General features: G+C 30.1%; 1 protein-coding gene across 1 annotated transcript; it reads left to right on the plus strand.

The window, feature by feature from the left end:
• Window positions 1-27,193, plus strand: LOC143237302 (U3 small nucleolar ribonucleoprotein MPP10-like). The gene is given in 12 exon segments (XM_076476389.1): window positions 1-121; window positions 1,548-2,028; window positions 2,030-2,164; window positions 5,335-5,453; window positions 10,137-10,302; window positions 11,803-11,944; window positions 14,663-14,730; window positions 19,217-19,354; window positions 21,081-21,191; window positions 22,036-22,143; window positions 24,218-24,436; window positions 26,949-27,193. Coding segments are annotated over 12 exon segments (1,926 nt in total). The 5' UTR covers window positions 1-35; the 3' UTR covers window positions 27,102-27,193.
• Window positions 27,194-27,699: the final 506 nt, after the last annotated feature.

Genomic DNA, 27,699 nt, shown 5'->3' on the forward strand with positions numbered 1-27,699 from the left:
AATACTAAAGATGACGCTGTAGTAGGTAAAGTATCATGGCGTGTACATGTGTTAAATATCATATAACAAAGTTCTTGTCTGAATTTAATAGTTTGACGGAATTACCAGAAAAATTTCTTGAGTATGAAATTATATATTTACTTGTAGTACTCATTTCTTTTTAACCATTTTTATTTTAATTGTAATTAAGCAAGAAATTTTTAGTTTTTAGAAGTATATTAAATATTAGTAAATAGTATAAAACGTTGTAATCGTTTTATACCTTCGTATTATTAATAAGTTTGTTGCCTTGAATATGTCCTAAATACTTGTTATTATTTTAAGATTAATGTTTGTTATGTATACTTAAATGAGAAGAAGTGTATTGGTGTGGCAATCTCAGTTTTATTGTGTCATCAATTTCAACTTTTCAGAATCCAAGATAAGAGATCTCTTTTTTTAATGTTGTTTTCATTGTTTCCTTTTTAAAACTGAATTAACAATACTGAAAAATAGACATCAAATATCCATATATTTGAATATTATAATGGTAATATTTCTCATTTCCAGTTATTTGACTAAATGTGTTCAAGTCTGTTAGTGAGAAAATCAAACTTCTGATCAGTCGATGCATAATGGTTATGAAAACTTGACTGAATCAGTGTTCTGGTGCTTCACTTATAAAGAATCACTTGAGGATACAGTTGCATACTTTTACTGGTATAGAAGGTTTAACATGTCAAAATCAGCTAGAGGACTGTAATTTTATTCTCAAAAATTAAACTGCAGTCACCATCACATATTTCTGATGCTATATAACAACTACTGAACAAGTTCACAAGAAAACCTTATTTATTTACTGTTTTTCTTCAGCTTATGTAGAAAGTTGATCATATCATATATTGAAAAATACATTCAATACATTCACATCTTCTTTATTTTAAATGTAAGCTAAAAACATCCCATTTTATACACTTTCTTATCAAAACTCTTGAGGAAATGATTGAAATGCTGATTTTTTTGGTAAAGTGAACTAATAATTCTCTATTTTCAGCACTTACAATGTTATGACTTTTATATGTACTGAATTGACCTCAAACTTTCTACTTGTATAAGTATGCACAATAAACATTAATATAAAGAAATAATGTAAAAAGTTATATTTTTTTGATGCTGCAATATTCCTTTCATTCCCCTTACTTTCTTCAAAATCTCAAAATTTTTTTCAACTTTGGTTTTCATGAGAATTTATTATTATTCATAGAAATACACACATACAAGAAATGGCATTGAATAACTTTAACCATAAATATATCTCTTTCATGTTGTAATATTTGACAATAGAAAATGTGGTTTTGAAAATGGAGAGTCTCAAATATCATTGTGATCTTGAGTGTTTTTAGACAAGTTATCTCTATTTTGAGCTTTAATTTTATTTGGCTGGAATAGAAGTTTGCAATTAAATTAACTCATTTTATTTTGTGACATCTATGTGTTAGAAATGAAGTATTTAGAATTTTAAAATGCTAGTAGTAAGATAACTTGAAAATGTCTTTTTTGTTTTTTAGTACTCAAAATGATGTGGCCGGAAACTTCAAATCTTTAACTAAGTCACTCTATGACTTTACTAAACAAGAAGAGAGACTGTTACCTGAATCAGAGGCTTTACCAGAACTTAGTATTCATAATTTTGATGAGGAGCAAATTTGGCAAGAGATAGAACTCCAGAATAAAGCATGTACTTCTCATCTTCTGCCTGAAGTGACTAAATCATTGTTGAACTCTGATTGTTCTTTATTAGGGTTAACCATCAGTTCTCCAATACAAGGATATGAAGATTCAAATGTTGAAGAAACAAATGATGAGTTAGAAATTTCATGCTATGTTAAAAATTCCAATTCTACAGAAAAAGAAAATTTAAGAGAGAAGAATGTTCAGCCACAAAAAAAACTAAAAAATAAGACTTCAGTAGTGGATGATAAATTCTTCAAATTGGCTGAATTGGATGAGTTTTTAAAGCAGGAAGATCTTCGTGAAAACAAACGAAAAAAAAATCTGTCTGAATCTTCTGACTCAGATTCTGAGGATATTGATTTATTTGCCCGAGATCCCATCTGATATTGAACTCGATGCTGAAGATTGTGATGCAGTTTGTGATAACAAAGATGAAGTTTCATCCACAAAGGTAGGCATTAACAAAGTTTGCATGGAACATGGAAATTGTTCTGTAGTATCAATTGAACTTGTGTTTTATTTGTATTCTGATTTTTGTATATTATTTATTATGACTTATCATCATTGTTTTTGTGCACACTGTTTACATTATGGAATAGTAAAGCATTAGAAATATTGATCTTGCACAGAATAATAAAAGTTTATTGGAATTGACTGTAACAGCCAATTCTATAGAAGTTGTGTATCAGTTTTTAATGAACTTAAAAGATTTCTCCTCTTTAAAACATGTCTCTTGTATTAAAATGAAATATATCAATCTGTTTTCTTTCAACTGCTAACATAACATATACACAACAAGGATTAGTTTGGTTTTTCAAAGCTGTCTCTACACACCCACCCTTGAAAACAAAAAAAAACTTTACTTATTTGTTTAGGAAGTTATTATTCTCCTTTTAACCTTCATCAGTACACCTGGAGTCCATATGGACCCTGACAACAAATAATTTTTCATTGACCAGCTATATATTTATTTTTAATGTAATTGTCACATTAGCATCTTCTGACACAAAAATGGTAAAACTTTCAATTTTTTACAGTCAAATAATTTTTTGTGAAGAAGTTGCATGGGGTCCATATGGACCCCAAGTAATATACAGATTTGAAGCTCTGAGCCCTCATCGGCCATTGTGTGTATGGACTCACAGAGGTTATCCATTGTGATCAACAGTGACTGTGTATTTAAATCTCTCCTGAAGTGAAATAATGCACACAACCTACTTCAGAGACATCTTCAGAATCCCTGTACATTGCAGAAAGGCGTAAAATTTGCCTTTGTAGATTTAGGATTGCTTGACATAAGACAGCATGCTAGTCAAGGTGTTCCAGCAACAAAAAAACAATGTTACCTTTGCCTAAGAATTGCAGACTGGAAAGTATGTCAAACCTGTACAGCATGTGGAAACCATGTCTGCACTGATCGCTCCACACCCAGTGTATGGTGTAATGAGTGTTTGTAAAATGACTGATAAAAGATATGAGAAACACTTTATGTTCACTCAGAATAAGTTTTGCTTACATGTGGTTCAAAATTTGGCATTAGATTAACTCTGAAACAAAGTTTGATGTAGTTCCACTCCTTGGGTCCATTTGGACACCAAATATATTTTTGTACAATTTGGTGTTTTTTGTTACATATTCAAGAAATCTGTTTCTTCATTCAATATTTTATTAGTTTTAATTGTGAGATGTCAGTTAGAGAAGAAGTGGCCATGTATTATTGAAATATATGTCAATGATGACAATGTTTTGTCTAAATATGAGAAAATGATACAAGTAAATTTCATATTTTGTAATAATAAATCACATATTATACACTTATGGTACTCAGTCTTTCTTACAGTTTATCTGCACAATGCTATGAGAAGCCAGTATGCTAACTTTTCAACATCTAAATCATAGCTTCAACATTATGATCATTAATATATGTGGGGTCCGTATGGACCCTAGGTGTACTGAAAAGTGGATATTTTAACATGTACTAATGAAGGTTAAACTGTTATCAATGGTGACCTCCATTACTGTGAACAGAAATTCGTTCATTCCATAATCCAATCTCCTGTTAGAAAAAATAAAACTTTCTTCACTGGTATTTAGTCTATCTTTTCCAGGTCTTTAAACTTTTTTTTCCAAATTATTACAGAAGGAAATAAGGCCTTTGCACTATTGATCTCCCAGATAAACTATAAACTTCAGTGAGGTTGCTCATTATTCTTCTTTTATTAAGAGAAAATGAGTTTACAGATCTTAACATACTGAAATAAGATAACCCTTCAATCTCTATAAACATCCTAGTGGCCCTCCTCTGAATCCCTTTGAATAAGTTAATATCTATTCTTAAATAAAATATGAATACTTCACTCCTATTCCAAAGAGAACTACAGAATGATTTATATAATTATCTCTTGATGTGTAATCAATGTGCCTATAGACAGAACCTAAAAGTCTATTAGCTTTAATACTAGCAAAAGATTTCCTTAATATATTTTATGCATTTTAGAAACAGTAACAACCACAACAGAGCAGTTAAGTCTGCCACCTGCAAGTAAATCAATAATACAAACCTTCCAAACAATAAAAAATACTTGAGGTGTGAGCAAACAATTGACAGGAGTAGGCTTTTTACCCACATAAGGTCACCACCTCATTTCTAAACATTCTATAAGATCATTAGCTCAAGAAAAATTAACTTTTAACATCCATATTTATGTACAGTAAACATTGTAACAGATTTACTAATCCAAAACCGCAAATGTCAATCAATGTATTGATTTCCAGTGACACTGTTTATCTCTAAATATTTCTTGTGTGAAAGCTATTTGAAGGTTCTAAGGGAGTAAAATGTAGTTGTGAACTTAGATGTAGATATAATTGAATTTGAAATTTCTACTGCATTAGTCAGAAATCAAATGGTAACATAAAAAGGTAGTTCTTGGCATTTCAAAACTAAAATCTGAAAACTACACTTGAATGCATGTTAGGGTCTTTGGAAATGATTTTATTATATTCATTTCTGTGAAACATATACAATTAAGTAGTCATATAAAAGTTCCCCATTTTATTTAATTTTTATTTGTATTGGGATGTTTTGTACGATTGCAGGGAAATTCTTAGTAACTGAACCTCATGCAATATGAGATTATTAACTGTCAAGATAAGTAAGTTAAATACAGACATAATTTGTTTGCTAAAGTTCTTAAGGTACTTACCATATTATATAATTTCGAGGAATCTTTGTTTTTGAAACTCATGCAAAGCTACACAAGGGGTATCTGTGCTACCTGTCTGTAATTTAACAGTGTAAGACCACAGGAAAGGTAGCTAGTCATCACTACCCACCACAAACTCTTGAGCTACTCTTTTACTAATGAATAGTGGGCTTGACTATCACATTATAATGCCTCATGGCTGAAAAGGCAAGCATGTTTGTACTACAAACTTGAAATTTAATTTTTAGAAAACTTCTTGAAAATTAAGTTTTATTCAAAGGTTTTTATTAATTGAGCAATAAAACAATTTTTTGTCTTCTGACTGAAATCTGAATATCACTATTACATTGCTGATTGTTCAAAGTAAAGTTGTTTTTCTAACTCTTGATACTGATACTGAAATTTTCTGTTTTAGGGTTCTAAAGGAGCAAGATTTGCTAAATATGAAGATTTCTTTGACCCTCTTGAAAGTGATGAAGATGGACAATTATGTAGCTCAAAAAGTGGAACAGATGAGGAAGATGAAAATGCAGAGTATTTGTTTTTTACATATACAATTTATTCAGTAGATAGCTATATCAAAATTAATGATATAACCCAAAGAATACCAAGTTCATAGTTTACAATTAGCTGTGTTGGTGAAAACCATAAAGTGTATTTTTATGGTTCACATTTTTTGTAATAAGAATAAGGATTAATAAGCATTGGCAAAGTTTTTAATATATTGATTACTTATAAAGTGTTCATCTAGTTTTAATCAAAGTTGTGCAGGTTTGTGAAAATCCTATGTATTTATTACATTAAATACCACTCTATAATACTTTGAACAATACAAAATGTTTAAAAATAGCAACTTGAAATTTAATAAATATTGATTTCTCATCAAATTCTTTATACATCAACATGTACCTGTCAGGTTGTTGCTATTTTTAACAGGTACAGCAATGCTCATAGTTGATAGATGTGGTCTTGTGATGTTTTTGTACATACTTGCAAAATAATGGTTTTATTTAAAGTTTGAATGTTTGAACATTCTTAACATATAAATAGATAAATATATATTTTACTTGGTCATTCTTTTATTGGTGTATATGCTTAATTTCAGTGAAATTATTAGGTGGTTGTTTTAGAAGTGCATATGGGTCATCAGGACACACAAAAATAAGATGTTGCAAGACTTACAAATAATTCTTCATCCATGGTATTTTTATAATCAACATTTTTATTAATGATTAAAAAATAAATAAAAACTTAAGATACATCAAGGAACTACAGCAAACTCATTCCATGTTTTAATGCAACAGCTGTAAACTTTTTTGCACATTCATCTACAGGTTTGCACATGTTAAGTTTTTGCACTATAAATTTTGACACAGCAGGTGTACCTTCACAAAATTTGATAGACTTTCAGAAAAGGTTATAGGTTACTTGTGTAAAAAAAATCAGATTTTTAATGAAATATTTTTTACTAAAGTTTCATTTGTGAAAATAGAAAAACTGTTCTTCATTCCCAAAATCTCAAGTATTTGTGTAACCTCTAGAACCTTCAAAGTTTGTTTTCTGTAAGACTTTATATTTTGTTACTTTCTATACCCTAACAGTGTGTCTGTCACTTGACTAACATTATAAAAAAATTATGAAATAAATATCAATTCTTCTTTTGTGCTAGAATGGCTACATATTATAACATAAAAATACAAATGTTTAGTCTAAATAGCTTAAGTCTCATAATGCTATATATTTACATATATATTTATTATTCTTTATTATATTGACCTTCCAGTCATGCTTAGTTAACATTAGATAACTTACAATGACACTGTGCATGTGCAATCAGGCCATGTACCAGGTTATGTAAAACTGACCTTTAGTCTTCCCTGTGTTTTAATGAGCTGGTATTTTGCAATATACAGTCACATTTTAATTATTGCATGTTATACATATAGATTACTACTGTTTAGAAATAAATTATTAAACATATTTTAATATAGAATAATAACTCAAGAAGTATAACAATTGTGCTACATTATCTTACTATGACCTTTGTTCTCTGTTGCTGCTGGACATAGGTTTCTAAATCTTTAAAAATTTTGCATCTGGAGAATATCAAACTTTTTTAATGTTTTTTTTTATATTTATATACACACACACAGTTTAATAACCAAAGAATCATAAATTACTACACTAATACCATAGAATTCCATTATAATTTATTAACCTTAATAACAAAGATAGTTTTAAAAACAATATGAAACTTTGAGGAAAGTAAAGACACACCCTACCTCATTAAAATCTTCAGTCAAAAGTATGTTGTATTGTTTTCAACAATAAAATGGCAGAGAAAACAACTTATGGGACATTGTAAGTTGCTGATTGGTTATTCATGTGCCATCCTTCAAGATACGTTTATTTATAAGAGACCATTTCAAAAAATGAAAGAGTTGAATAGGGCCACCATGTTTGATTCAGTACATAAACCATATCTCAGCAAAATAAAAAGATATGAGGTTCTAATTTCATATTCTAGCTTGATAATATTAGTAATTTAGGTTCCTAATTTGTACGAAACTATAGACATCACAAACATCTAATTTTAAATAGCACTGCATTCATGACTCATTAAAATTTATATTTAAATGTCTTTTAACATTTACTTTAAGAAATTAACTCATATATATATATATATATATATAGTATTAAAGTTTAAATTATAATCTACAATTTGATTTCAAACTTGTTGACATAAATTCATAAAACAATAGTTGAATAAAATTTTGAATGCAAGTCAACAAATGCAATGGCATGGCCTTTGACAAGTGACCCATTGTAAAAGGGTTAAATGGTGAAATTTACTTTGCTGTATATGTTTGGATCAGTTGAAGTTATTTGGGCTCGTTTTTAATAAGGCCAAGTTTCCGGGAGTGTGTAGGAAGTAGTGAATTAATATAGGTAAGATTACTTAAAATTAAAAGGAATTACCAAATTGAGGCTCCTTGATGTTTTTAGGTTGTGAATGTTTGTCAGAAAGAAACAAGTCTGGATTTATTGTTATCAATAATGTTTTTTAGTCAGAAATCCTGGTATAAAAGGATTGGAAGATTCAAACTGATATGTTAAGTGGTGCCATCTCTGCATTTAAATGTTCAGAATTTTACTTTTCAATTTTATATTTTTTATTAAAATCAAACATAGCCTTAGCTTAAGAGTCTGTATGCTTATCAGCAGTTAATTGTACCATTTTGCCAGATAGATACTATTGTAATTATTTATTATTTAATTGCAGTGTAGAAAAGATTACTCCTTTTGCAAAAGGTCTCTGGTGGCTCAGTGTTAAGCTTGAAGGCTTGTAACAATAAAATTCAAGGTTTAATACCTGTAGTAGCATGTCATAAATAACCCATTGTTCAAACTGGTTTACAACCAACAGTTTGGTTGCAAAACAAAGATTATTGTGATCCTATCTTTGTAAGCTACTTTGTGGGAAAGTTTACTCCTGCCCTTTTGTAAAATGAGGCTATTTTCAATCCTACATTAAATATCTATGCAGGAAGGGTTATTATTTTGTGGTAACTAATCCTGTTAGTTGTTGTTTATTAATATAAATAGGATAAAAAAATTATGCATTGAATCACCTTACCTCTGGCCATTCTGACAGCCTCTGACTTTACAGTTTAAGAGCCCTGAATCTCTTGTTGCAGTTCACTTGAAGTATGGTGAGTTGGGAGTACAGATGATATTTAAACTTTTGAGGTTTATATTACAGGACCTTTGAAGACAAAACTATTATTTTACAATAATAAAGTGTGTTAGACAAATTTGAGTGCTCAGAAGGATGAATATTAGTGATATTGAACAATATTAGTAATACAAGGAAAGGCATGATTCCAGCTGGAAGGAAAAAAACTGGATACCAGTCACACATCAGAGGTATTTAAGAAAGTTAAGGTAATTCAAAAACAATGTTCCATTGCAGGAAAAATTAAAACTTTAAATGAAAATTTAAACAAAATAACACAGATACTAAGATATTGAAAGAAACAAGAGATACATTCACAGTTTTCTGAACAGAAAACCTGCTGAGTGATTTCTTTTATGTAGTAACTGAAAGTATGCCTTCAAATATCAAAGCAATTTATTCACCTCTTGTGAGTATCACCATGTTTAAAAAGTTGTACATAGGATGTAATGACAGTTTCTTCATTGGATGTATGATAGTTGCATGTTAAGTAATCACATCCAAGATGACATTTCGTAGAATATCAAAGAATAATCACATCCAAGTTAGCATGCCAGTTCTTCAACAGGACAATAGTACAAATAGGGATTCATGTTATATCATTTATAATCATCTCCCATGTACTTCTATGTCTTTGAGTCAATTAAACAGACTCTTGAAAGTATTGTTTGTACATGTTTGAAAGACTTAACAAAGTATGTAAAGAGGAGGGATGAAAACTTTGGCCTCAGTGTATTGTAGTGTAATTTTTATCACATACCATATAAAATTAATATTTTAGTATGGTTCCAGTAAATTATTTCTGCATTTAAAATGAAATCTGACAGTCAAATTGTTCAGATTGCTTTTATATTTGCATGCATATTATGTGCATAAAATATAATGTACAACTCTGTCACCAAAGAAATCTATAATATTATAACATAGTAATATACTGTAAAACACTGACAGGATATCCAGTTTATTTTCTTATGTACATTTAGATAACCAATAAAAAAGGAAAAGTTAAACATTAACACCTTTATGAGCATTATGTTGTTTAAAGATTGATTTATCTGCTTGACTTATTCAAGTGGAATCATTTGGTATCACTTGAGAGTAATGTGATACTACTGTGCCTATGTTGTTTGTAAGTGAATATGTTATAATGAAAAGTAAATAAAACTAGTATGTCACTACTCCAACTACTTCCCATAGCATACACATCTCTCCTGGGCATATTTTAAGTGGGACATGAAATGTCAGATTATATGGAATGCTTTGTCACTTTTCTTTTCTAATGATCTTTAAAAATAGTTTTTTTTTCTCATAATGTATCTTTCTTGTCATTTCCTTGCCCTTCTATAGTTTTAAAATAAAAAATACAGTTTCCAGTTCCTTCCAGAAGCTGTTCTGTGCAAGCTCAAACTTATTGTAATTGAAAGTTAATAAACAGCAATGTAAATATTTTACAATACTATTGTATGGAACAATTATTTCAGAGATTATGACACAAGGGATGCAGATATAAGTGATGTAATATCAGATCATAGAGGTTCCGCCAATCAACTTGAACTAGCTAGTGATAGTGGGAGTGATGAAGAAGATATGAAAAAAATATTGAAACAATCGGAAGAAAAGTCCACGTATGAAAAAAAACAAGAAAAGGTATCTAAGAAACTAAGATTTGTTACAGATTTGTTCAGCACTTGTTTTATTTATATAAGTAATAAAAAACAAACATAGAATTCCTCTTAGAATTTAGTTGTTTGAAGGAACAAGAAATTTCTCCATTTTATATCCATCAGACAAACTTGTTTTTTGTTAAAAAGTAATGGTGATTTATATTGAAATGAACAAAATATAATACCTGGTTGTCTGTATATGTTATATTCTGCCAAAAAAGAAAAAGCTACTATTATTAGAGCATGATCTGTATAAATATAATATGAAAAATATCATACCTCATACAAGTGGTCTTTTACACTTTAAAGATTTAATTGTATCTCAGAATTAATGTTTTAGTAGAAATAAAGTCTTGAAAAGGTCAGTAATGTTCTCTTTCTTTTAACCTGAAATTTAAAGTCCTAACATTGTTCATAAGGGTATTAGTTTTAGGTAATCATACAAAATAACTCATGTATTTAAGAATTAGGAATTCTTATTATTTTAAGTTGGTGTAATTATGTGATACACATTTATTGTTCACAACATTAGGCAACTTTCTCTTAAAAACCTAATACATTAGTGTTTTAACACAGAACAAAAAGCTCAGCCACTTTGTGACAAAACAATATTTATTTGAAAGTAAATCATAGAAAAAAGATATTAAAAAGAATGAACATTTAATACCCTTATGTTAAGGTGCAGAATGTGTTCTGGTCCATTGTACTTACTCATGTAATAATTTTCACAATTGCAAATTTACTCTTGTTATTTGTTATTGTTAGTCTTGTCCAGTCTCTGATAAGAAAACTACAGTGTTTATAAACAGTTTTTGGTAATCATTATGTAAGTAAAGCTACATATTTTTTCATTACATGTATGAATGTATATTACTTGTAGTGTATTAAAATATGAAAAATACTGTACCTGTAAATGGTAATTCTATTACTATAAAACAATTGATTTTGTTTTTTGGAGTGTTATTGTGAGTGATCTATAAGGAAGAAAGTTCTCTGAAATCAGTCTAAATGATTGATATGTGACAAATCCAAGAATAAATTTGCCAAGTAATTCTTTTAACAAAACATTTTGTAACAGAAAGAAGTATGTTCTTTTAAATGGCAGAATATTGAGCATAGTTTGACAGAATTAACGCAACCTCATTCACTTTTCTATCATATTCAATGCTACTCTTGTGTTATTAATTTTGCTAATAGATTGAAGAATCTACAAAACAATATTCAAAATGTTCTTTATTCCATTGTTTTATACTCATTTAATATGATTATGAATAATAAAGTGCTTAACACTGGATATTTTACTATATTACATAGAATAAATAAAAAATTTTTCCAGAAAGTTTTCACGTGTTATTAAACCTAGCAAGATACAATTTGTTAATTACATATTGACATGAGGAACCCTTTTCTAGTTTCATGGTAAAGAGATGTCTTGTATTATCAAGTACTTTTTTGTACATGGTTCACATGTTTATCTCTAAAGCTTCAGAAGAAGATTAAAGAGCTGGAAGAAAGTAACTTAGCAGAGAAGCCATGGCAACTTCAAGGAGAAATTGCAGCAGAAGGTCGACCAGAAAACAGTATCCTGGAAGAACATCTGTTGTTTGAACACACTTCCAGACCAGGTGTTTGTTTCTTTGTTAATGGCTACTAATTTAAAACCTTTTTTTTCTTTGTTAAAGTGATAAAATAAATGCATGAAAGGATTTTTTTATAAAAATAGAAATTTCATATTAAGAGAATCACTTAATTTTCTTAAAAGGAAAATTTCTCAAAAGTTTTTTTAACCCTCTTGTGACCAGTGAACACCTTTGAGGTGTTGAGTTCACACATGCTCATCATATTTTAGTATTTGAGTAAAAAATATTAATTCTGAATCCATCTCAACAATTTTTAACCATACACTATTTTTAAATTGATATTTTGTCATTTTATGACACTTTTGTAATATAATTTGCAGAGAAAACTGTAAAATATTCCAATTTTCATTACTTCACAGTTCCAAATCTTGTTTGTAAACAATGCATGTATTGATTTTTGTTCAGATTTTTTTGTTAATTCCAGAATATAGGCTTATATTTGCCAAGTAACTATGGGTCTCTGAGAATATGATGATTTGTAATTTGTTCTTTACATGGTCTTTCTTTAATAGTTTTAAAATGTCTTCAAATAGAGACATACTGTTTTTCTTCACCCAAACACACTTCAGTTGACTGCCATTTCTTCATTTCTTAGCAGATTAACTTGAAACTTGTTGGTATTAGACGTATTTTTACATAAGCATTTTTAAGGTTTTTATACGCTGTACAGTCATGTTTTCAGTAATCAATGTGAAAATTGGCACAAATAAAAAATTTTCATGCACCCAACAAATTGACATAAAAAGAAACTGAATTTGTCCAGTTTTGTGTCTTTCTAGAGAAATAAGAGCTCACAAAACATTTGGAGTTTTGATTTATTAGTTGACCATATTTTGACCAGTTTTCATAGCATTTGGTACAAAAATACATTTCTACAGATCCCACACGTTGATGAACAAAAATGATATAGTTGCCCATTTGTAATAATTATAGGGAGTTAATATGCCACAAAAAGCATAATTTTAGGTCTTTTGACAATTAAATTACTCTGCCATATTTCAGCCACTTTACATGAGATTTGGATTAAAAGATACTTTTTACACTTCTAATACATATACGTCTGAAAATGTGGAATATGGACATTTTTGGTCATTTTAGGGAGGTCAAAAGGGTAAATAAATCCATAATTTTTAGGGTTTGATCAGTTATTTAGCTTTTCCACTAGTATACATGGAATTTGATGTAAAAGTATTTTTCTACAGGCAGCTTTGCATTGACAAACAAAACTATTGCACTAGCTCATTTTAAATAATTCTAGAGTGGTTAAGATTGCTCAATAAACATAACTTTAGGAATTTTTGACAGTTATTTTGCTATGTTTTGGACCAATTTATTTGGGATTTGGTACAAAGATACTTTTCACAGGTCCCAAAGAGAAATACAGACAAGTTTAAAATTTTTATATTTTGGTCACTTTTTCAGTGAGAAAAACATAGTTTGGGTTTTTTGTGAATTAGTCACATGTATGTCAGTCAACTTACATGGAATGTGATACAAAGATATCTTCTTAAAGGTCCCAAACAATGATTAGTCAATTTTTAATTTTTCTTTTTTATGGTATCAGAATAGGCCAAGTTGAGAATGTGTGGTGGTGACGTTGCATTCACCTGTGTTTATTAGTTTTCTACTACAGACCTTCTTGCCCCTCTTGTTATGTCACAACATCTGATTTGTACAATTACTAATGAGGCTCAGCTTGAGACACAGCTGTTGCCAATATTTCAGTATAGAGTAAATAAAGTGGTTTCATCATTTGTGGTTTGTTAAAATGTTGACAATCCAAAGCTCTTGCAGAACCTAATAGGAAGTTTAGAAGACTCAGAAATAAATCACAGATCTAATAGTTTATCTGCATCTTAATTTCATGTCTGAAAATATTTTTTGTGTTAAACTTAACTGGATTTAATAAGTATGATTAGCAAGTGCAAAATATTTGGATGATTCAAATCCTTATTTATTGAATGTTATTGTTAAGTTTATTGTTTTTAAGTAATAGATGTGAATAGAAGAACTCATTTAAAAAGAAACTATATATTAGATGTAAATTTACCTTAACCAAAAATCATGGCATCATTTTGAAGGTGAGAAGATTACCAATAAATTTTTGTCAGTTTTTGCCATGTTGTTCATGATTTATTTCTATGTCTACAGCAAAATTAAGTATCAAAAGAAATATGTTAGAGAATATCAAACAAGTTGAAATTAATTGAATACATAAAATGAAACTGTTCCTGACAACAATATTTTGGAAATTTCACATCCTATAAAATTATAGAAATATATTAAAAATGTAACTTATTTAAGCTTCAGATTTCAACACCAATGGTGAGCACAACATAGATAGCCCATTGTGTAGTTTTGTTCTTAGTAACAAACAAATTCATTCATTCAGTGAAAGAGTTATTTTCTAGGAGTTGGCATCATGTGAAATGTTTTAAGTAGCATGGGTAAGTTTAATTTGTTTTGTTGAAATTAATTTTCTATCGACTCCATCTATCGTGTATATGTTTTTTGTGCATTCAAATTTTTTATTTCAACAAATTTTATAACACATTATGAAAACAGTTTTAAAAAGTAATTATAGAACAGAAGGTTAATTTAGTAATTTATAATAGTTGTTATTTAGAAGCCTGAGTCTCAGATTTCACTGCTGTTGTGGTAATAAACACTATTGACTAAGAATAATCATTTCCTCATTTACAGCTCCTGTCATCACCGAAGAAACAACAAAAAAATTAGAAGATATCATCAAAGAAAGGATAAAAGAACAGGTGTTTACATTAGTCGTTTGTGAAACTGTTCATTTATATTTGCTTCTGTAAATAATGTAAATGTTTATAAGTTTTCTTTTATTGGTTTTCTTATATATATAAGAAAATCTACCTAAATTTCAAGTATGATTAAAATTTACGGTTATTATGTAATTGTTTAAAGCTAGAGTAAAACAATTATATTATTGAAAACTTCTTCTGTAATAATTTTTTTTAAACAGTAATTTCAATTTAGTTTTTAAAAAGTCCAAATTGTAAATGCGGTGGTCAGTTCAAGTACCTATGAAAGTTCAAATTTTATGCTGTCTAGAATTTAGTCTAGCCAAGTGGCTAGTACATCAGATGGTTTCCTGTTACAAACAGAAACAGAAAACTGTGCTCCAATGCTGTATGTGCATTGTAATAGTAACTTTCTATCTGATAAGAGTGGAGAGTGGTTGGTGTTAAGTAGCTTCCTTCCATCCATTCTATCATAGGTGGTTAGGGGGCTCATCTTATAATCTGAGAGTTGCTGGTTCAAATCCCCATCACACCAGACATGCTCTCCCTTTTAGCCATGGGGGCATTATTATAATGTGATGGTCAATTCCACTATTTGTTGTTAAAAGAGTAGCCCAAGAGTTGGCAGTGGGTGGTGATAACTAGCTGCCTTCCCTCTATAGTCTTACACTGCTAAGTTATGGATGGCTAGCGCAAATAGATCTCATGTAGCTTTGTGCAAAATTCAAAAACAAACAAAACCATTCTATCACTCCAAAATTTGCACAAATATAGCTTTGTGCAAAATTCAACAAGAACAATATTCTCTAAATACCTTATAGATTTTTCTGTTTTTTTTATCATTATTATTACTTTTCTACTTTTCTTTCCTTGCATAAGTAACTCTTAGAAATGTATTTGAATCTTAGTAATGAGACATAGTTGCTCTCCAGTCTCAGCTACAAATTACCTTAGTGTAAGGTATTGATTTCGAAGCTTACACGTATGTGAATACGCACAGTTTTTTACATACATTTCTTTGTAGTGAATTGTAGATATGAGGTTTGTATCATCCGACTTGCCCCCCGCTAATATATCAGTAAGTCTACAGATTTACAACGCTAAAATCAGAGGTTCGATTCCCCTCAATGGGCACGGCAGATAGCCCAATGTGGCTTTGTTGAAAGAAAAACACACATCATCCGACCTTTTGTCTTACAATTGAATCAGAATTACAGTTGTATTTCTCTCAACTGCAATATGTTTTGTATTTGCAGGCAGTTGTTTACATATTATGGAAATTCATCTAAATTTTATATTGCTTTGCTTCTGATATCAGAGTACTTGTAGGTCTGTTGTCACATGAAAGATAAGTATTTTGTTTTGTGTACAAAAGCAAATCATGTTGACTATATTCCTGTAAATATATCTTGCCACTTTCTCCAAGTATATGTATTCATATGGAAAAATTATTAAATAACATAAATGTAAAAAATATCATTATTGAGAAAAGTCTTGTGTTTTTTGTAAAAGCAGAAAAATATACAGCACAGTTTAAGAGAGCAACAGACTTAAACCATGCCCTTAAACAATCAAGATTAATCGTCTAGTAATGGGCAGGCCTGTAGGCTAGTTTTTAGACTTTACTGCTAATTACATCAAATTTATTTGTTTGAGGGGCACAGTGACGAGCGGAGCTTACAAGTTGCTAACTTGAAGTAATTTTTAATTTGGCTAAATAAAACGATTCTGAGACTGGTATTCAATAAAACACATCAAACTTAAGTTCTTCCAAGGACATACATATTTTTCAGTAACAACAATTAATTCTTTAATATTCAGACTTTTGAGTTGAACATTACTGACAATTTTTTTCATATTCAAAATACTCAACCATATTATACATACTAACCTCTTTTATATAGTTACATTACTATTTTATTGTAAACTATATTAAATGAACAAGAGAAATGGCAATCTTACATCAAAGTTAAGAAGGTGTTCCATTGGAGGTTAGAAATCTTCATTTTGGAACTAGATATTTTGAACTGGGAGAATCACATGGAACTTCCTGGAGAACTGACTTCCAGACATGAATTTTTATATGGTATTTTCTCTGTATCCTTATGAGTTACCAAGTAATGTGCATAACTACCCATAAGTAATTCTGACACTTCATTGGTTGATTTCTACAACTCATCAGTCTTTCCCAAAACAAGAACAAAAACTCTCAAGTAATTGAGTACTGTGATGGTGAACTGGTTGTTTTCTCAGTTGTACCACTACTCCAGTCTGTAGTAATGAATTTTACATCAAAGTGTCAATTTTAGATGCAGTCAGAAACTGTTTAGTAGTCTTTTTTGTACTACTATATTGGCTTCAGTAATTTATCACTGTCAAACATGTGACTAGTATTTTTCTTAATGTCTTTGTTGAGGTGCTAGACTTTTTTTTTATAATTCTCTAACTTGTGGCTCTCAATACTAAGTAACTAGCTGACTCTGTTTCACCTGTTGCTTAAACTAATTTTGCAGTACAGATATCATTCTTGTGTCATTTCTTTATGTGTGCATATCACATCCAGAAATCTAAATTTTCATTAATTTCTGTCTAAAACTACACATAAATTCTTATAATCTCATCTACAAAATGAAGACTTGTTACAAAACAGAACTTCCAATGAAGCTGGGCATGTCTCTTACTACATATAAAAGATAATATATAAGAATTTGAAATTGATAAAGGTTAATAAGCCAACAGTTCACAAACTTTCCTTCACAACTTGAAACCAGTGGTCAGACTATGAGAAAAATGACCAAAAGCACTGAAGTAACAGTGACCACACATCCCATTGAGTTTTACAATGCAGTTTCACTAAACTTTTCTATCTTAGGTTTGCTTAACCCCTTAGCTGCAGGAATAAATTATCAACCATTCAATTGGATTCATTTCGCAAGCTGTTGCTCGAAAGAAATTAAAGTGCACCATGTGTGTTCTGCAGTTGCTTGTTCAGTTTACAGTTGCACCATATGGTGCATTCTGCAGTTCAGGGAGTAAGTCATGGCTAACCACTTTGTGAAGGCTACACAACAGAAGTGGGAAAATATGGATTTGAATTTGTGTTTTTCAAACTTCAGATTTCATGGAAACATTGCTGCAATGCTGTTGTTAAGAAATGAAGGAAACTAGAAAAGTAACAGAGCATGATCACCAGCATGCTGAATGTAGTAGTTGTTTTTAGAAACACAAATGATGTTCCACGTATGCAATAACTCCTTCACCTGCTGTGGCTATTTGAAAGGGTTGTGTTAGCTATGTGTACTACCTTTCACTGAAAAACCAACCTCAATGAATAAAGTTTTACATCTTGCATTAATAATAAAGACTTTCCCTCATAATTAAGGCTGTATAATCATGTAGCTCAGTTTTAATATATTTATTTATCCACAGGTAAGTTGCATCTTATCCCTAGAATAATGTTAGCTTTATCTGAGAAGAACACAACCATTTGTCCGGTTAGTCTTGCAAAAGCCAGTAGGTATCCAGAGATTTAATTTTTTTATTTCACTAAAAACTGCTCATAGTGGAAAGAGATGCTTTTAAGTTATATTCTCTCTTTTTGTTTTTATTAATAATAAACTTCACTTTAACATACTTGAAAATGAAACCATAAAAACTTCTATTATACTGATATCAGGACTTGTTAGAGATAAATATACAATTTCTTTTGGGTTTACAAAATTGAACAATAGCTTTTTTGATACAAAAGAGTAAGAAACTTGATATTTAATATGAACTTAAGGGTAAATAGAGAGTATAAAGTTCTGTTAGACTTGAAATAACTTGTCATTTCCAGTTTGATCAAGTTATTTACTGTTACACTTCAAATTAGTAATAAAACATTATATTCTTTATTTCACTATTCCAAGCAAGAAACAATTAAGATTTTCTTTTATAAGTTACAGCCTTGTTTCATACAGCATGTGTCTTTCTTTTTTTTCATTGTAACCCTAAATGTCATAGTTACATGCATTCTTCACCACTGTAGCAGACTTTTTTACTTGACTGAACAGTGATTAGGTGTTCTGCTTTCTTTGATAATTTATTATTCCACTAGGATAAATTTGAACTCTAGAGATAAAACTTTGTTGTTCAAAATTCTAATGTGCATGTAATGTTGACTATGCTGTTTTGTTGAAGTAGCTGTAACTAAGAAAAAAGTTTTGAATCAATTTAAAATCTTGTCAACCTAGAAGGTACAGAATATTCACCCATTGTATTATTTTATCTATGGAAAATTATGCATTGTTAATAGACACCACATTTTCTTATTAAAAAAGACTAAATATTTGTACACTTCTTCAGTTACATTAAAATTATAATTTTTATGCCTGTAATTATGTTACTCCTATTACATTTGATTACTTAATCAATGATTTGAGATTACAAAGTATTTTTTGGTATTATTTTAATTCATTGATTTTAATAGAATACTCATTTTTTACAGATTTGGGATGATGTTGAAAAAAAACAGAAACCTAAAGAAGAACCATTTGAGTACAGGCGTCGAGTTACTTTAGATCAAGAAAAGAGCAAAGCTAGCTTGGCAGAAATTTATGAACAGGAATATATAAAACAACAACAGGTATGAATATAGTCTGTGGGACTGGGTGTGACCTAGTGGTTAGCATGCAAGACTATGAATCTGAGAATCTACAGTTCATATTTTATTAATTTGAAATCAAGCTTCACATGTTGGATCTGTGGTTGCACTATAAGAGTGGAGATCAAATCTCACTATCCAGTTAACTCTCTTAACATGGACTTGGTTGACTTGACCAACCACATGACCTCTTTGTTCTTATTTTAAATGTTGATACCATAAACTGTTAGTATATATATATTCACCTACAAAACATTATAAATTTAGTAAAGTGATGTAATAAAATCACAAGAATGTAAATTCCTCGTGATAATTGTTTCATAATATGCCTGCTCTGGACTGTACCACCCATTGATGACATGGGTAAAAAGGAGGGGGATTGCTGGCTATCCTTGCCATGTCTTAGTTGAATAATTCAGTTTGATCTACTTTTAAAACTGTGGTTTCATGATCACCCATTGCACTGTCTCAGGTGTTGCTACCTTTATGGACTCCTAAGTATATATCCTCCCTCTTCCTATTTTTTCCAGTGGAGTACAGGAGTCCTTACCAGTACCAAGCTGCTGGGGTGGTTGATCATGGAGGAAGCTTTTTGGATGGGCTTCACATGATGACTTCAGAGTAGGGAGGTGCTGTTCTGCCACTGTAGAGGGAGTACAAGATCCTCCAAATAGGTAATTTTACCACAGTTGAGATGCCCAATTGCAGTTCACTCCTCTGTTTGGGTAGCACATGGATGTGGTACCCAGCAAGTAAGGTTTTGAAAATTTGATGAACCAATCACATAAGTCCTCACATACATTTCAGGGATCCATGTTGTAATTTGCAAATGGTCTTCATGGTATGTTTCCACTTTTGTCCTGGATTTTCTTTCACTACAAGGTTGTTGCCAACCTGGGTTGTTTTGGGCTTGTTTCAGTGTAGTGGTGGTTGAGTGCATGCAATGGACTTCCCTTGGATTCTGAATGACACATTCCCAGATCCCTGGCATTAAGCCACTCTGTGCTTTCCTTGAGTATTCTGTTAGGTTTCTTTTGGACTGTGGGGTTTGAAATGAAGATGGTATAATACTCATCCTACTTTCATAAGGATGTTGGTACACAGCAAGTGAGGCTGTAGATGTAGTTGACTCAAGTCTGGTCCATTATGCCCTTGCCACTCTACACAATGGAGCACATCATCTGTTACCCATTTTTCATCATGGTATTAAGTGATTCTACATATTTTCTGGCTTTTACTTACCCCATCATCTCCCACATGGATGTGTTCCCTACATATTTGACTATGTCTGGTCCTCTTTTTTTCTGTTTACTGTTAATGATACTTAACCCTAATTTTTTCTATATTAATGGGTCTGATTTTTTTTGTTTGCCTCTGTAACCAAACAAAATTAAAGGCAATAAAAGTTATGGTTTGTCTGAGCAATAATGATTTTTACAGTAATTAATTTACATGAAACTTTGTACTTATTGGAAGAGTGGTGAATAAAATAGAGGTTATGCCTAGAATAAATATTACATTTCTTACACTAGGTGAATTTTTTAAAGTGTTGAGTTATATGATTAAAAATTTTAAACTTAGATATTATTAACATATGGATTATTAGTTGTGATTTTATGTTATAATAATTGGTGTAACATAAACAAAAGTAGTTCAATAAATTTTTACTTTTTTTTTACCAGCTAATATGTTGTTGGTTTTTTCTCAGAGAGAAAAAGAAGAAGAAGAGCCACCAGAACATCAGGAAATCCGAAAGATGATGACTTCTTTATTTGCAAAACTTGATGCTCTATCTAACTTTCACTACACACCAAAGCCGGTAAGGAATATTATTTATATAGTGAAACAATTTCAAATTTATTTTGCACATACCAGAAAAGATGCTGAAAGAAAGTTCTTTTGAAACAACATAAAGTTGAGTCACTTGTCTCAGTTGCATGGAAAAACAGTGTTCTTACTTACTAAATAAAAAATATTTCTAGAAATAATATTTTATATTCCAGTTGCACTTCAAGAAGAGTTAGGCTTAGTTAACTTAGACAAAGTTTGTGCACTAATTTAAAAAAAAACAAAAAAACTAAAAATGTGGTGATAGTCCAAATAAATTCCTTAATACAAATATGAATACCTGTAATAAAAGTCTGAAAAGATACTTAGTTATTAAAGCTCTAAAATCATTCAGGCTGAAATATGCAACTTTAAGGAAGGAGCAACTTCAGTTTTATTCCCAAAAATGTATATGATTTTCTCAGTGTTTTTGTTTTTATTCATACTTAAAAACTATATATTTGGGACTTTATTTGCAATATTATAATAGTAATGGACTCTTACACAATGTTTTTATGTCAAGTGAAGAGATTGATTGTCTTTATGAATTGGATTTGTTTCACTTAAACATTTTATATCATTTTTGGTTCATCATGTTTATATTATTGCTGTTAAACATTCTTGAAGTTCCAGAAAAATATTTAATCATCTGTTTCCTATAGTTGTTGTTTACTGATTATTCTCTCAAAACATACATTAAATTGAGAATTTTTATTTTGTTATATTCTCAACAAATAAAGAAAAGCTAATTGAAATATCCAATTGCTATAATCACAAGTATCATCTTTGCTTTTCTTAGAATATTTGTAAAATTTGTTGCTATGTATGATTTCTAGCGAAAACCAGAATTGAAGATCATCAGTAACCTACCTGCTGTCACTGTCGAAGAAGTAGCTCCAACAGCAGTTAGTGACCTAACACTTCTTGCTCCAGAAGAAGTGAAGGTAAAAATCATATAAATAATTGTAAAAACATATCCTAACAAGTGATTGTGTGAATGTAGAATCTTAAAAGATATTTCTTAAAGTTGAATTAGTAATTCTTAAAAACCTGAGAGTTTTTGTAACTGTGAAAAAAGAATAATTATCATTTGTTGTTCAGAAACTTCACGTGTTTAAAGATATATTATAAAGTTGAAATAACACAGATAATATGAGAACTTATGGAATGTTCTCTTTTCTTTTCTTTGTTAACTTTAAGAATGGTTTGACAAAACTGAAATATTCAGCAAATATTGATTGAAAAATACCTTAACCCTCACTTGAAGACTGCATTTAATGCATTTTAAGATCTTGTTATCATCTTCCTGTGAAAGTATTTGTGGCTTCCCTTCCAAAAATGTTAATTATTCTGTTTTTTGTGGTCTTTAAACAGGAAGTATAATGTATAAAAAACTTGAAAATAGTAATTTATATTACAGAAATAATACACTGTAGTTCCACATAATGTACATCACATTAAACTCAGTTTAAAAAGTCTTGGAAATGTTCAGGCTATTAAAATATATTTTTGATACTTATAAAATCATTTACTTTAATAAGGGACAGGTGGTTATGGCACTCGACTTGCAATTTGAGGGTCATGGGTTCGCCTTCCCTTTATACCAAACATGCTTGCCCTTTCATTTCAGCTGTGGGCATTATAATGTTACAGTAAATCCCACTATTTGTTGGTAAAAGAGTCGTCCAAGAGTTGGCAGTGGGTGGTGATGACTAGCCACCTTCCCTCTAGTCTTACACTGCTAAATTAGGGATGGCTAGTGCAGATAGCCCTTGTGTAGCTTTGTGCAAAATTACAAATGAACAAACAAATACTTTAATAAGTCATGAGCTTCTTTAGTGTTGATAGTTAAATGTTTGAAGTCACATAATACAGTTGTACAAAATAGCAAATGTTTGATTTCTGAACTTATGGCAGTTTTATGTAGTGAATTTTATAAGTTTTGAGTAATCTAATTTAAATTTTATAAATAGTAGTTATGGATATTGGCCCAAAACAATTGTATTGAATTTCAAAAACATGTAGATGTATTATCCAAAGTTCGTAGTTTATTCATGTGAAAAGGAATATACAGTTAGTTTGAATAGCCAATATTTAGTTATACAGGATGTTCGAAAAGTCACTGTGCACTTATATATTTATTAACAGACAAAACTGCACAGTGACTTTCCGAACACCCTGTATTTATTTCACAATTTAAATAAATTTTATTGTTGGCAACCCATGAATTCTGGATAAAGAAATATTTTATTTGGTGGTTTTTTTTTCATTTTCTGTTTATATAAAAACATCTGTAAAATTATCACTATATCAATAATCATGTATGCACCACCTTGTTTGTTGGATTTCGACCTTGTTAGGAAAATAGTCCCTTATAACTAACTTTCAAGTCACACACACATACATAAATAAAAATACTAGTTAATTCTTGCTGAGATCTTTTGTGTATTTAATGAAGAAAATAAACGAAGTCATCCATTTTAAAATGGTAAATTGATTACAGCATAATAAAGGAATATGTATATTGAAATAGCTCTTGAAACTGATTATAATTTAAACCTCATTTCTTTATTCTGTCCAGTAAGAATAATGTGTAACGTTTAAATTGCTACAGTAACTTTATGTCATGCTAAAATGTGCTACACCCTTAAACCTGTTAAATTTGAAAATCAATTCAAAGAAACCAGGAGAGGATACACTTTCACTTACAATAGATTGAATATATTAATCCATCATGATGAGAAAACCCACTTGTAGAGAAAAATATATATGTAAAAACAGCTGGTATGGTAGAGGAGCGAACAATGTTTCACCTTCTTTGATCGTCAGGTTGACCTGACGATGACCGAAGAAGGTCGAAATGTTGTTTGCTCCTCTACATAGAGTTTTCTCTACTCATACCAGCTGTTTTTACTTATAATAGATTGAATACATTGATTAGGTTAATGGTGTTTATATAATAGAAAAGTATACTGCTTGTACAATGTCTCTGAGAGTGTTAATTTATATTATTTTCAGGCAAAACCAAAGGGAGAAGTGAAGAGTACCACAGAAAAAACGAGCACAGATAGGAAAAGAGACAGACGCCAAAAGAAACTTAAGCAAAGGCAACGTAGGCTAGACAGAGAATCACGAGAGAAAGCAGTTGCCAAAGCGAATCCAGGATTAGGAAATAAATACAGTAAACTAGAAGCTCTAAAGAAGCTGAAACATGAGAAGGATGTTACAGTTTTAGAGGTAAATTTTCTATTTATATTAATTAATGGAAATACTTTGGTTGCACGTTTTTTACTGTAAATATCTTTTAATGAAATTGAAGAAGTTAACCAAATGTGTATGGAGTTGGTCCAATGAACCAGTTATTTTTCAGAGAAGGAATGTTGACTATAATACAAGATTTACTTTGTGTGTCTACATGCAATGTGGCAAGTTTTGTGTGACATGTACAAGTCTGCTTCACACAAAAAAATCATATGTTACTGAACTACTTCTAACCAAAACACATTTGTAAATTGATGACATGATTCTGATTCAGACTGAGAAGTCAGATTATAAGATGGTGCGCAGAATGAAAATACTTTTGCATATCATACAGTTTGCATAACTTTTAGAACCTCAGAAATGTATATCCACACTTTTTTTATCAGTATCTCTATATTGTAACTGGCATTTACTTTTATCTAAAATGTACTATCACCAATCACTAAATAAGCAGTGTACAATAAAATGAATAGTTTGATTAGTTAATAACTCTGACATCAAATATGTAATACCATGTTAAATAGTACTCTTTAAAAGGTTGTAGCATGCACACTTTGATCTGCACCTATGCACATGGCATTAATAAGTTGAGTAATATTCTTTTTTGTGTTAGAAATGTGTAACTTTAGCTTTTTTTTCTTTATGTCTACCAATCTTTGATAGAGATAGCATTAAATAGATTAATTTCTGTGGTCCATTTAGAAGGTAGGAGTATTTTATTAATTATTTTTGTTAATTGTTTGTAAATACATCAAAAAACATTTATAAATACCACAATTTTTCATGTTCAAAATTCTAATATATTTTTAAAATATGTCACTAGACAATTACAGAGATTTTGGGACACATATCTTCAGTTCCCACATTGTCTCTTATTAGTTGAGGTGGGCTCATAATAGGATGTAACTAATGGGTTATCTCCCCCTTACCAAGAAAGAAAAAAACTAATGTCCCTGGAACTGGGGACATGTAGCCATTGTGATTTCTTGATCCCTGACTGCACTGCATTATACCTACTCTCTTCTGAAAATTCTGGGCCCATCTGTGGAAGTGTCTCACAAACTGTATCTACTAATTACCAGTGTTTTGTTTGTTTTCTGAAGGGGTTATTAAATATTGGTAGATGAAACTAAACAGTAACATCATATAATGTTTTTTGTTTTTTTTTCTGTATTCATCACTTTGTTTATTATTACTGCAAAGAAGTGGAAATTTGGATACCTAAAAATACTCAATCACTCTTAGATAGCATTCATATCCTTGAATGACTTTGTTATGTTAAATTATTTTCAAAAAGTAGTTCAGTATCTGTTGTCTACAAACAATGCTCGTAATGATATAAAGGTCTTATTTATGAATTAGCCTTTTGTAACGGGCTTTATACACGAGTTAAATATTTATACTATAACCTTTGATGTAGTAGGTATACCTTCACCAGATTTAGTAGACTTTTAGTAAAAATTGCAAGTATTTTTACAAAAGATTTGTTTGTAAAAATATAGTATATTTTGTTATCAGTCCAAGTGCAAAGTGATTTTCATGTTCTTCCGAGAAATCTCAAACATTGTTTGCGTAATCTCTAAAATCTCCTAAATACATTTCCTATGTTTGTTTTTGGTAGAACTTTATATTTTGTCTGTTATTTTTCCTACCCTAATTATATGGGGTCTGTCAATTGGACGGACCTTGTAACCATCGTAAAAGTAGAAAATATAAATTATGGTGTTTTAATTCTAGCATGACTACAGGTTATAACACAAAAACACAAGTTTTTAATCTAAATAACATAAATCTCATAACATTACATATTTATTATTTTTATAATATTGACCTTCCAGACGTGCCTTACCAACATTACAGAACTTGCACTGACACAGTGCAAGTGCACCCATGTTACAGTATCCAATAATATAAAACTGACCTTTTGTCTTTATAAAGTGAACTGCTTTGGCTGTGCTTAGTGGACTAGTATAAGGTAAAATACATTAACATTGCAATTATTAGACATTAGATATGCAAATAGGTAATTAAATGTAAACTCCTCTTAAAAGATCATATGAAATATAGCAGATTCCAGGTCCATACCAAACTTAGTGAGTGCAGGATTTTGTTACCAAAGCAGTACCAAGAGCTAAACTGTTGTTGCTCTGGCCATCCAGAGATATGAACAGCGGATAACAGGTAATAAACACCAAGAGTTAGTAAAACTAATGAGAAAAACTGGGTGTTTTCACTCAAGACAGCACTGAAAAGACTAAATGCAATATAGCAGATTGCAGGACCATACCAAACTTAGTGAGTACTGACTGGTGTAGGGCATTAGTTTGTATATTTAAAGGCAAGGATAGATTAGAATTTTTTTGAGAAGGAGAGGAATATTTAATAACTTACACAAGGTGCCATGAACAATCAGTACAGCCATGGTAGATTGAATATGGTTGGATAATAGTTATTTTAAGGAATTAAAATATAAACTTTTTGTATCTAGGAATCCAGAAACAAGAATAGCAAAGACCTCAAGTCCTCAAAGAAATTTTTTGAAAAGCTTCAAGATCAAGTTTCCAATCATATTCAAAGCAAGGTGAAAAAGAAGAAAAAAATAAAATTAAAGAGTGCAAATGCAGTTAAACTTAAGTTGTGACTGTGAACCAACAAAGATTTAACAAAACATTATTAATGTACAGTTTTTGTTCTATTCTTAAATAAAAGAAAAAGGAAAACAGTTTTTTTCAATATTTGTTTCAACTTGCACATTTTATCCTATGTACACTTTCATTTCGAATACTATTCTAAATCTGAAAACTGAGTATTTATTGCAATTTAATTTTTTCTCTAACTGTAACTAACTTAGTCCCTAAGCTTATTCATTACAATTTGAATTACAAATTTTAACTCTTTTTCTTTACCTTCATTTTAATATAATAACTTGCAGAAAATCTTAGATTATTGTGTCATGACTTTTGTGTTATATATTTAGATACATCTAATTTATTTTTATTATATCCACAGAGACACATACTGTTTTCAGTTGTTTATCCTTCTTACTAACACTTTTGTGTTATATATTTAGGTACATCTAATTTATTTTTATTTTTATTTTAAATTGTTTATTCTTCTTTCTAACACTATTCAGTTGACTGCCATTCCATCATTTCTTAATAGATTGACTTGAAACTTTGTAGGGTTATACGTTAGTCCAATAAACATTTTTTTTTTTCTGAGGGGTCTATTTTAACAAT

Source organism: Tachypleus tridentatus, chromosome 13 (genome assembly GCF_004210375.1).
Source record: "Tachypleus tridentatus isolate NWPU-2018 chromosome 13, ASM421037v1, whole genome shotgun sequence".
NCBI classification, from domain to species: domain Eukaryota; kingdom Metazoa; phylum Arthropoda; class Merostomata; order Xiphosura; family Limulidae; genus Tachypleus; species Tachypleus tridentatus.